At 36.7% G+C, this 12,134-nt stretch overlaps 2 protein-coding genes across 2 annotated transcripts; both read left to right on the plus strand.

The window, feature by feature from the left end:
* The first annotated feature begins 587 nt into the window (after nt 1-587).
* Nucleotides 588-1,215, plus strand: LOC110931175. Its single transcript, XM_022174582.1, has 2 exons — nt 588-684; nt 770-1,215. The coding sequence occupies exons 1-2, from the start codon at nt 588-590 to the stop codon at nt 1,213-1,215; spliced, it is 543 nt and encodes a 180-aa protein (XP_022030274.1).
* Nucleotides 1,216-11,155: 9,940 nt separating this feature from the next.
* Nucleotides 11,156-12,014, plus strand: LOC118490363. The gene is made up of 3 exons (XM_035987950.1): nt 11,156-11,463; nt 11,571-11,697; nt 11,771-12,014. The coding sequence occupies exons 1-3, from the start codon at nt 11,156-11,158 to the stop codon at nt 12,005-12,007; spliced, it is 672 nt and encodes a 223-aa protein (XP_035843843.1). The 3' UTR covers nt 12,008-12,014.
* The last annotated feature ends 120 nt before the right edge of the window (nt 12,015-12,134 follow it).

Genomic DNA, 12,134 nt, shown 5'->3' on the forward strand with positions numbered 1-12,134 from the left:
TATGGACCATACCCCGGGATTTAAACAGGGGCGCTATGGAGTCATTGCCAGCACGCTAACGAGCAATTTTTGAGGGGATCGATGTGTGTTTGGTCAATATGACCGTTATATGAACGATAACATTTAAAAAAAATTAATTTTAAAATATATAATTTACCTATAAATACCCTATCCTTTTCTATAATTTTCATCCCTTATTCCTCTACTCTTTATACCTAATCTCTACATTTTTTTTTCATAATCACACAATGTTTCTCAACAATCAAAACGTGTGAGATCCGAACCATCCATTTTGGCAAAGTGCACCAAACAATCCCAACAATGAGCAAGAAGACCGTTATCGAAGAGACCCGCGGACGGGTGAGCTTGGATATTATCCGATGCCACCTAGCACCCCAACTTCTCCTCATTCGACCACTCCACCGGTTCCCGGTTTTTACGGATATTATTCCCAACCTTCAGTTTTCCTAATAACATACCCCAAACCTAAAACACACCCGAAACCGAATCCGTACCCAAAACCCAAGCTGAACCCATTTCCTCAAAAGGTGGATGATCGAGAAGGCATCGTAAGAAGGGTGAGACCGATGCATGTGCTCCTAAGACGGTCGAAAAGTGGACGCCTAGGGAAGAACTTGCGTTTGTCACAAGCATGGCTCGACGTATCGGAAGATGAGATTGTTGGTAAATTTTCTCTCCATAAACTTTTTTACATACTTTTATAAATATACTTTTGTAAATATATTTTTATAATTAAACATTTTTATAGGAAACGACCAAGATATAAAAGTATTTTTGAGGCGTATATGTGAGAAGTTTTTCGCCGCAATGGGTCGTGGTGAATATTGTACGGCCGACTCTTTTTCAGGCAAGTGGACCGCAATGCGGACCAAGATTACCAATTTCAACAATTCACATAATCATTACACCAACAATGTTAGAAGAATAAGCGGTTCAAGCAACGTGGACGTTATGACCTCTGCCCACAACGACTATAGATTGCATCATGGGCATCCGTTTACGATGATACCTTCGTGGGAGCTTCTTTGCAAATCTCTCAAGTGGCATCTTGTACCGCCGTTTGACCCAACTGCCCATAGGTCAAAACGGTCCAAATCAACATCCACTACCGAACCATCCGAGTCTGATGCTCGTACAACTATTAATCTAAATGATGACTTCGACGAATTTGAACAACCGCAAGAGCTGCCATGACCAAAGGGTAGGGATAGAAGTAAGGTAGCTGCACGAGCACGAGACACGTCTTCTTCAACGCCATCGGATGGCCCAACAAGGTTGGACGAGTTCGACAATAGACTCAACAAGCTTCTCTCGATGAAGGAAAAGGAGCAAGAACTAAAAATGGAGAAATAAATCCAGAAAGACATGGAATTTCTCGCGAAATACTTTTCACATCTAGCAGAGGAGGACCTTGTCATTTTGGAGGCTTGTAAGGCACAAGAAATATATGTAATTTTTATTTTCTAGTACTTTATTTTTTAACTTTGCATTTTTTAGGACTTTTTAATGTTTTATTTTATTTTAATGAAATTATGTTTCTTTTTTAAGTTTTCTAGTTATTAAAATTGGCATATAATTTAAATAAAATATATAAATAAAAAAATAATTAGATAATGATGATGGGGGCTTTAGACCATTGCATGCAAGTTAAAGGAAGGGGCTTTAAAGCCCCCTTTGTGAGGTGGCATGATAAAACCCCTAGGGGCTTTATACCACACCCTGTAGCCTTAGAGCAACCGTTAAATGAGGTTGCAGGCCATTTCATGCACTAAATGAGTCTAAGGAGATTCTTTTAGGAACAAACAAAACTTGTATATAGTTATTATAATACATAAATCACCTCAAATTATTAAAGCAAACTATGAGTAAACCTGACTAAATTTAATAATTTGAATCTTACAACCCCAAAGGTGTAACAACCCGACTTTCCGAAGTCAAAGTCAAAGTACAAGTCAAAGTCAAAGTCAAGAAAGGTCAACATTCAAACCTGTCATTTTTTACTTAATCACTGCTTGTACTCTCGAAATTCGATAGACGATATATATGTTGACGACATTTTAAACTATGAGTTTTACCACACGTTTATAATGCTTATTTAAACATATTTATCGCATTTAACGCATTTACAACGCATACTATTTAACGCATTTTATCACATCGCATGTTAGTCTAAACTCTATCACATCGCCATCGCAACTTGAATCGCAGCTATTGGTATTTGTTCTGTGTGTTATTATGTGCTTACTTGTGTGTGCTTTATATGTATTTTGGGATGTTATTCGCAAACACAATCGCAACTCTATCGCAACGCAATCTCATCGCAAAATCTAAACGCAAATTCACGAACTGTTAAGCTTTTATGTGTTAGTTATGTTATTTGTGTAACTATTATTTAATGCTATCGCATCGCTTACTCGCAACTCGCTTAAACGCAACGCAACGCTCAACGCACGAAACGAAAAATTGGAAAACTAACCCGCGCGACCCAACCGATCGAATGGACATCCGACCGGATGGCAATCCGATAGAACGACTGTCCAGCCCACTTAACCCTCCACTGCCTCTCACCCTCTCACACTATAAATACTCACCTGTCACATCAACCGTTCATTGATGTGACAACCTCATCCGACCAGCACGCTCACAAGCCTCTTTTCTCTCGATTCCTCGCGATTCTTGTAAGTTCTCTTCCTAAATGTTGTACTTTCATCTTCATTACACACTTTCTCATCATCTTCTCCATTAAATCTCACATTTTCACCGTGAAATCATCTGATTTGGGACTGTTCTAGGGTGACATCACCATGGGTTCTTATGAACACTAAAGTGTGACCTCATCTCATCAAGAACGGTTCGGATCTAAAGGATTTCCACATGTTTTACAATGATTTCGACTAAATCTAAACATTTTCCAACTGATTTCCACTTTCTTCAACATTCTTAACTTTTTACTCAAAACCGTTAGAATCTAGATGTCACACCCCAACCAATGGCGGAAACATCGGGATGAGACGAAGTGTGAAGATTGCTCGAGACATCATAACACTATTTGTGACAATAATTTAATAATCCAAGTTTCATTTCATAACTTCAACTAGTCAACATTACAAGAAATTCCAAATACAACAAGTTTAACCAATACAACATGATAACATAACAAAATTTGATACAACATATTCAACCCTAACGTCTATATGTGTATCTAGGCATCAACGCTACTTCTTTTATAGCATCATCATCAACCTGTAACATGTTTAAAATACAATTCAATGCAAAAGCAAAGGCGAGTATACAAGTTTAGTACGTACATAGCATAAGATAAAAAGTGTGAACAATTCCTCATGGCAAGCATATGATTCAAGATAAACATTAAATATGGCATGTGTCTAACATATCAAACCAAGAAAACGCAATATGCTCAAGACATAACCTCAAGTTTACGGGCGGGTCGTTAATCCTATAGCGCTACATATGTCAAGGTTTGGCTCGTACGAAGTTAATGATAAGTTCAACACATAAGAATCACCCAAATTTAAAGTATCAAGTCATCACATATACAAGCATGTTATAGGAATGTTCATGTGTTTAGACAAAAGTTCATGTGTAAGTTTCAATAGGTAAACATGTTACACCCCAAAAGTAGTAAAAGTAAAAAGGGGAAAAGTACGAGTATACTCACAAAGTTTGCATATGTTTTCCGATTATCCAATGTGACAAAGTTGCCGAGGTTGGAAGGTTGAATGCGTAAGGGTTTAAGTTCAAGCATGTTTAGAGTCGAGATTTGAAATGAAAGTGACATGAAAATATTACATCAAAATATTCATCTTCACACATAACACTTGTATGACACTTGGTAACCTCATGGGTTATAATGATTTTATGAGTTGAACACCCATAAGAATCATAACAAGGTTTAGGTCCTTAGATGATAACCTACTACTTTGACAAATGAATATGATTTCAACATCAAAGATTCGAGTGTACATAGATAGTATGTAGGTCGTATATTATACACATATTATTAAGTCCAAATGTTCAAGTATTCAAGTAAGAGGTAGAAGATTACATCTTCATTTAGGTACCTCAAGTTGAGTCATGGGTGTCATGGATGGGGTAGGAAGACAAGGCTTCCATTTAGGTACCCCTTTGATGTTCACCACTACACTTGATGTAAAAACAACCAAGGAGGGTCATGAACTAAGGTCTTTACATGTATGTAAGGTAAACTAACTAATAGAAATCATCAAATCATGTGAGGATTGTATGTTTGGACAACCCAAGTTGTTCCATAATCACTCATGTATCAAAGACTATGTTTGACATGATTTATGGGTTGAAACCCTAGACAAAACACCAAGTTTATGAGGTTTAATCCTCTGATTTCAAATGTCTCAACCTTGTTTTTAAGCTTAACCAACCATGGGATAAGTTGTAAGCATTAGGACATAGGCATGAGATGTGTTAGACACAAGTTGCATAGGTTTAAACAAGTTTTTGATGAACATAAAAACAAACAGAAAGTTTATGGACGATTTCGGGGCATTTCCAGGTCTGATTTCTCCAAGGAGAAGTCTAGGAATCGAACCCCATGATTATACAAGCAAGTAGGAAAAAGAATCGAGTGAATCGGATAAGAATTGAGTGAGTTATGCTCATTTTCGTGAAGGGGTGTCAATCTACTCGAACCTTTGCTTTCAGCTACGGTTTGGTGGATGTTTTGTGAGTTTTTAGGGTTGCAAAAGTGGTAGGGAGGCTGGTTATAAGTGGTATTTATAGGGGGAAGGATTAGGGTTTCAATGGGTTGGGCTTTGGAAGTGTTTAGAAGGGGTTACACCTTGAAACTAGCCCACAAAACCCAACTATATGGGCTGAATTTTGCTGAATTGGGGCTGCCATATTTCTTTATTTTTTTATTTTCTTAAAACATTATAATGAGTAATTTTGTTAGTTAAGTTGTGTAATAATGTGCAACAATGTTTCCCCTAACTTGTAACAAGGTGAAATATGAAATAAAACATGATTTAACTAGGTAAAGAGTGTAATGTACAAGTTTTATTTACGAAGCAAGTTCCGTATTTTACAACGATTACGATGAAAGAATGGTTATAAGAACACAAGATTTCCAAAGATAGAATTTCACGTAAGGTTTCTAAATGTAGGAAGTTTGAAAACGCAGGGCGTTACAGTCTCCCCTCCTTTAGGAAATTTCGTCCCGAAATTTATTCAAGAGGAAGGCTTGAAAGAGTTTTTGGCATAAAGGTGATCATTAAGAATTGAAACTTGGGAAGTTTGAAAGTTTTGAAAAGTACCAAATTTTGGAGAACATCAAGGTAGATTTGCAAGGGGAAGTTTTTAAGGATAGTATAAAAAAAATCATACTTTCGTAAAACCTGTTTATTGAGAGGAACGAAAAGGTTTGTTACTTTAAATAAAGCAATAGAGGTATACTAAGTATAGTTTCACAAGAATCAAGAATAGGGAGGCTATTTTATAGGTAACGAGGTAAGTTAGGACTCAAATGTTTAAACAAGCTGGATTGCGAACGAGTTTTGTATAAAATAATACGAGTATAGAATGAACGAATGACTCTTAAGGAGTACAAGTATGTGAATAGCATAAGTGTTGGATAGATGAACATAGTGTGTTAAGGATGAAGTCTCGTCATGAATAATCGGATATAATGCGTTTGTGAGTTGCGTGAAGTTGTATTAGGTACAAAAGGTCTGCAACACACTGAATTTCTCATGGCACGTTTTACGAAAGTTTGGTAACATGGTGAAAACACTTATATATAGGAAGTACCAGCGGCGTATCCACCATGTTTTAACCACATTACGTCCGTTTCGTTACTCGGGGTCATGTTACGTTCCGTGTCTTACCATACACAGTAGTACACTCTATGGTTCTCATACGCCTATCACTATAATCCCGTGTGCACCCGCGATTATACTGATCGTCGCATGATCCACATAGCTTGTACTAGTTATGTATGAATCAAGGTATACATGAATTTGAAAAGAAGAATGTGTACGTAGAAGAATGTCGTATGTAAGCATGTTTATGTTTAAGCATGTATGGGACCCACGTAAGCGAATCCCTCGGATTACGCTCGCGTATAGGTACGAATGTACGAATCATGAGTAAGGATGAAAGTATGAGCTTAAGTTCAAGTATGAATACGCATGTATGTATGAGCATAAACATAAAACGTGTAAGTTGTATGTGTACAAGTAGAAGCGTAAAACGTATAAGTAGTATGTGTATGTGTACAAGCATAAAACGTATGAACATAGGTGTAGGTATGAAAAATAAATATTGCGTATATGGTGTACGTTGAGACATTGTGGAGAAAAAAAAAAGTTAAGTATGTAGATACGAACGATATAAATGATGTTATCGCGAGATATCGTCTAAAATGTGTATGATGATGTGCATGTATAGTTGTTTAAACAAAACGTTGAGTTTGTCGAATCAAAATTAGATTGAGCTTGGTTTGAAAGGTAGAATATAGTTTGTATATGTAAAGGAACATAAAGTACTCATTGGTCATGCTTAACGTATTTTGTAATGATCGAAATGCTACTTTTGTTTAAAAAAAAAAGAAGTTCACGTATGTTGAAAATTGTCGGTCCCCATGAAGTCTTCTAGCCCACGTGTTTTGAAATTTGGATGACGAGTTAAGCGTTGTAGAGAAGTTTTTTTTTTTTTTTTTTTTTTTTTTAAATAACGGGTTTGTTTCATTTGCATCAAAACATGAAATTTTGAACTTTGAAAGTTCTTGTGAAAACGTCGACCCTTAGAAAAGAAATTTAGTAAAAGAACTTAGTGATTGTTTAAAAATAATTTTAACAAAGGATTTATTGATGTTAGAAAGAGTATTTGGTAAAACGATCATATAATATCTATGAGGTCTTATAAGTAATTGAGAAAGGTTAGTTTGATTTCGATTAAGAGTGGAAGTCTCTAGTATGATGATATAATATGAACGTGTTTCAGTTAATAAATCAGATGTGAAGTTCATGGGCAAGAGATTCATTAGACCGATTAAATTGATAGGTAGCATTTCGTAAGGTTTGGAAATTCGTGTAGTAAAACGGTAAAGACATGATTAAGAATCTCGTGTATATGATTTGAGTGAAAATGGATGGTAGAATAAGAAGTACGTTTGATAAACAATGTATTTTGAAATCGGTATAAGTAGGTATTTTGAATAATGATAAATGATTTAGGTATAAAACATGATCGGGTTTGGATAATAAAATATTTTGAAAGAGAAGTTTTGGGTAACGGTCACCTAAGTAAGGGAATCACCCCTAACTCGTTGGTGAGGTCGTTTTAAGGGAAGAGGGGTGGAGTCAATCGTCAAGGTAAGGAAGTCACTCCAATCTCGATGATACCTCTCCACTAGTTGTTACAAAGAATATGAATTTAAATTATATGAAAATCATGCATATATAAATGTATCGAAAAGGTTTGATATGTTGTGCGTGTGAAAAGAGAAATCAAAGGTAAACTCGAGGTTGAAAGATTGCATCGTATAAAATGAACAATAGAAACACATGTTTGACCAAAGTTTGGAGTGTTCCAAACGGAACTTTGACTAACCAAAGTGGTCGAAAAGTCTTTTGAATTTGAGGAGCATGCTTTGGCCTAATAGGTAAAATACTCTCGCCGACAAGTCGGTTAACGGTATTTACCCTTCCGGTTACTACATGTCCCAAATCAATCGAAATTTCGAGACTTGGCGGGATTTATGAAAAAAATCAAGGAGTGGAACTAGTCGACAAGGTGCGGGTTTCACCCCTATCTTGACGATTTCGTATCCTAAGTGTGGTTGGTACTCGTCGGGTCAAAATTTAAATTTCGACATGTTGACGAGGGTCCACTAGAATTTGAAATTTGAGATTTGCCATTTAGATGTGGATTTCACTCCTAGCTCAATGGCGATATCTCGTGTAAAAAGAAGAATAGATAGATTGAGAGTCGTTCACTAAATTGTGGGTTTCACGCCTATTTTGGTGAATTCGTCTCATTTGTACAATATGAGTGTTGTCGGATTTAGAATAATCAAGTAAAATGCATGAGGAAGTGTGTGTTGAAGGAAATACACAAGCAAGTATAAACACATAAGAAAGCATATCAAGAATGGTACTTAAATAATGAAATGATAAAACAAGTGTTAACACATAATAGAACAAGCTTTGATGCGTACGAATAACATGTCAAATATTACACATGAGTAACATACATGTTTAAAAGAGCATAAATAAGTAACAAATAAGGTATCATGTAGTAGTCCAAGCAAAGCATATGAATAAGGCTCTAAAACTATAGACTAGGTGAAAGCATTCCTACTTTTCCTAATTCCCTATAGTTATGGCTCTGATACCAATCTGTCACACCCCAACCAATGGCGGAAACATCGGGATGAGACGAAGTGTGAAGATTGCTCGAGACATCATAACACTATTTGTGACAATAATTTAATAATCCAAGTTTCATTTCATAACTTCAACTAGTCAACATTACAAGAAATTCCAAATACAACAAGTTTAACCAATACAACATGATAACATAACAAAATTTGATACAACATATTCAACCCTAACGTCTATATGTGTATCTAGGCATCAACGCTACTTCTTTTATAGCATCATCATCAACCTGTAACATGTTTAAAATACAATTCAATGCAAAAGCAAAGGCGAGTATACAAGTTTAGTACGTACATAGCATAAGATAAAAAGTGTGAACAATTCCTCATGGCAAGCATATGATTCAAGATAAACATTAAATATGGCATGTGTCTAACATATCAAACCAAGAAAACGCAATATGCTCAAGACATAACCTCAAGTTTACGGGCGGGTCGTTAATCCTATAGCGCTACATATGTCAAGGTTTGGCTCGTACGAAGTTAATGATAAGTTCAACACATAAGAATCACCCAAATTTAAAGTATCAAGTCATCACATATACAAGCATGTTATAGGAATGTTCATGTGTTTAGACAAAAGTTCATGTGTAAGTTTCAATAGGTAAACATGTTACACCCCAAAAGTAGTAAAAGTAAAAAGGGGAAAAGTACGAGTATACTCACAAAGTTTGCATATGTTTTCCGATTATCCAATGTGACAAAGTTGCCGAGGTTGGAAGGTTGAATGCGTAAGGGTTTAAGTTCAAGCATGTTTAGAGTCGAGATTTGAAATGAAAGTGACATGAAAATATTACATCAAAATATTCATCTTCACACATAACACTTGTATGACACTTGGTAACCTCATGGGTTATAATGATTTTATGAGTTGAACACCCATAAGAATCATAACAAGGTTTAGGTCCTTAGATGATAACCTACTACTTTGACAAATGAATATGATTTCAACATCAAAGATTCGAGTGTACATAGATAGTATGTAGGTCGTATATTATACACATATTATTAAGTCCAAATGTTCAAGTATTCAAGTAAGAGGTAGAAGATTACATCTTCATTTAGGTACCTCAAGTTGAGTCATGGGTGTCATGGATGGGGTAGGAAGACAAGGCTTCCATTTAGGTACCCCTTTGATGTTCACCACTACACTTGATGTAAAAACAACCAAGGAGGGTCATGAACTAAGGTCTTTACATGTATGTAAGGTAAACTAACTAATAGAAATCATCAAATCATGTGAGGATTGTATGTTTGGACAACCCAAGTTGTTCCATAATCACTCATGTATCAAAGACTATGTTTGACATGATTTATGGGTTGAAACCCTAGACAAAACACCAAGTTTATGAGGTTTAATCCTCTGATTTCAAATGTCTCAACCTTGTTTTTAAGCTTAACCAACCATGGGATAAGTTGTAAGCATTAGGACATAGGCATGAGATGTGTTAGACACAAGTTGCATAGGTTTAAACAAGTTTTTGATGAACATAAAAACAAACAGAAAGTTTATGGACGATTTCGGGGCATTTCCAGGTCTGATTTCTCCAAGGAGAAGTCTAGGAATCGAACCCCATGATTATACAAGCAAGTAGGAAAAAGAATCGAGTGAATCGGATAAGAATTGAGTGAGTTATGCTCATTTTCGTGAAGGGGTGTCAATCTACTCGAACCTTTGCTTTCAGCTACGGTTTGGTGGATGTTTTGTGAGTTTTTAGGGTTGCAAAAGTGGTAGGGAGGCTGGTTATAAGTGGTATTTATAGGGGGAAGGATTAGGGTTTCAATGGGTTGGGCTTTGGAAGTGTTTAGAAGGGGTTACACCTTGAAACTAGCCCACAAAACCCAACTATATGGGCTGAATTTTGCTGAATTGGGGCTGCCATATTTCTTTATTTTTTTATTTTCTTAAAACATTATAATGAGTAATTTTGTTAGTTAAGTTGTGTAATAATGTGCAACAATGTTTCCCCTAACTTGTAACAAGGTGAAATATGAAATAAAACATGATTTAACTAGGTAAAGAGTGTAATGTACAAGTTTTATTTACGAAGCAAGTTCCGTATTTTACAACGATTACGATGAAAGAATGGTTATAAGAACACAAGATTTCCAAAGATAGAATTTCACGTAAGGTTTCTAAATGTAGGAAGTTTGAAAACGCAGGGCGTTACACTAGACTCGTTCAGGCCTTCTACTCATTCTCTAGTGAAGTGCCGGTCTGAGAACGGATTACTATCAAAGAGACGACTGATTCACAGGTTGAACAAGAAACTTCATCTTAAACAGTTAAGTCTGATCGGATGTGGTGATTCCCATCCGATCGGCTTAGCCAAACATGGTGTTGTTTCCGTTGTTTAACACGCCGTCATGCCGTCTCAGTTAAACCACAAAACTTCTCAACTTAGCTGATTTTACAAAAGTTGCAAAACATCAAATCGCCGATCGAACAGCCGTCCGATCGGATGACCGTCCGATCGGATGACCGTCCGATCGGATGACTGTCGGATGTCTTCTCCCATCTAGGTAGTAGTGATACCGTTGGACTAAACTCAAATCAGCAGCATACTTTGATGTCTTCTCCCATTGAGGGTAGTGATGGTGATGATGTGTCTTCGTGTCGTGTTGCTTCTACGAAGCGGGGAGGCTCTTCCCAAGTCCAAGTACCCGAACCAGTGAACCGTGAGTGGATCTATATTATAGATGGAGAGTAAGTACACATGCATTAATAATGTTCCTTTAGGGTGTACGGGGTGGGTTAGGCAAAGGTATCGGCAACAGCATATGCCGCACGACATATCCACCGCCATCAAGATCTTGTCGCGCGGTAAAAGGATTTGCGGGGAAAGAATGCCGCATGCGGCAGAGATGAGGAGAGGGGTAAGTGGTAGGGCCCAATATCTTCTTAACCAATCATCTTTTAAAAAAAATGGTTTGGAGGAAACCACCCCTTGTGTTTTTGGGCAAGAAGGGAAAATGAGAGGGGAAATGACATGGCACAATATGATTGGGTGGGTGGAAAGTTTGCCCCATCTCATTAGGCATGCACCCCTTACACCCTTATGTGGATATAAAAATGATACTAATGTGGTTTTCATTTACTGCTTCCATTTTATAGATTTAATAATCAAATAACGTCTACGCGGATTATTGGAGTAAACCTAAAGGGTATGTGGTCCGGTCCATGGGAAAGTTGGAAAGATGTTCCTAATGAGGACAAAAAGCGGTTGTTTGAACGATTCCATGTGTGTACTTAAACAAATCTAATGTAACTTATTAAACCATTTTGTATGTTTATTAAAAAATTCTTTATTGTAGTGTTATTTTCAGTGGGAGGAGAAATGGAATGGTGAAATATATAGTTGCTGGGAGCGGTGCATTGCTGGTAAAATTCCGGATTTGTTGTGTATGGTACGAGATCAAGCTAAAGAGACGGCGAAAAGTAAAGATGTACAAGTTGAAGACGATATGTCTGTTCTTATTGATTTTAAACCACCATGGATCAAAACAGAGACATGGAAACAAATGATTGAGATCTGGAACACACCCGAATAGAAAGCGAAGTCTGAAAGAAACAAAAAAACAGAACTGAATAAAAAGGGGGCAAACATAACCTCGGGTCACAAACCTAGGTGACTGCCAAAAGAAAAGTGGTAAACGTTGTTAATATCATTATCTTTAG

Source organism: Helianthus annuus, chromosome 3 (genome assembly GCF_002127325.2).
Source record: "Helianthus annuus cultivar XRQ/B chromosome 3, HanXRQr2.0-SUNRISE, whole genome shotgun sequence".
Classification (NCBI taxonomy): domain Eukaryota; kingdom Viridiplantae; phylum Streptophyta; class Magnoliopsida; order Asterales; family Asteraceae; genus Helianthus; species Helianthus annuus.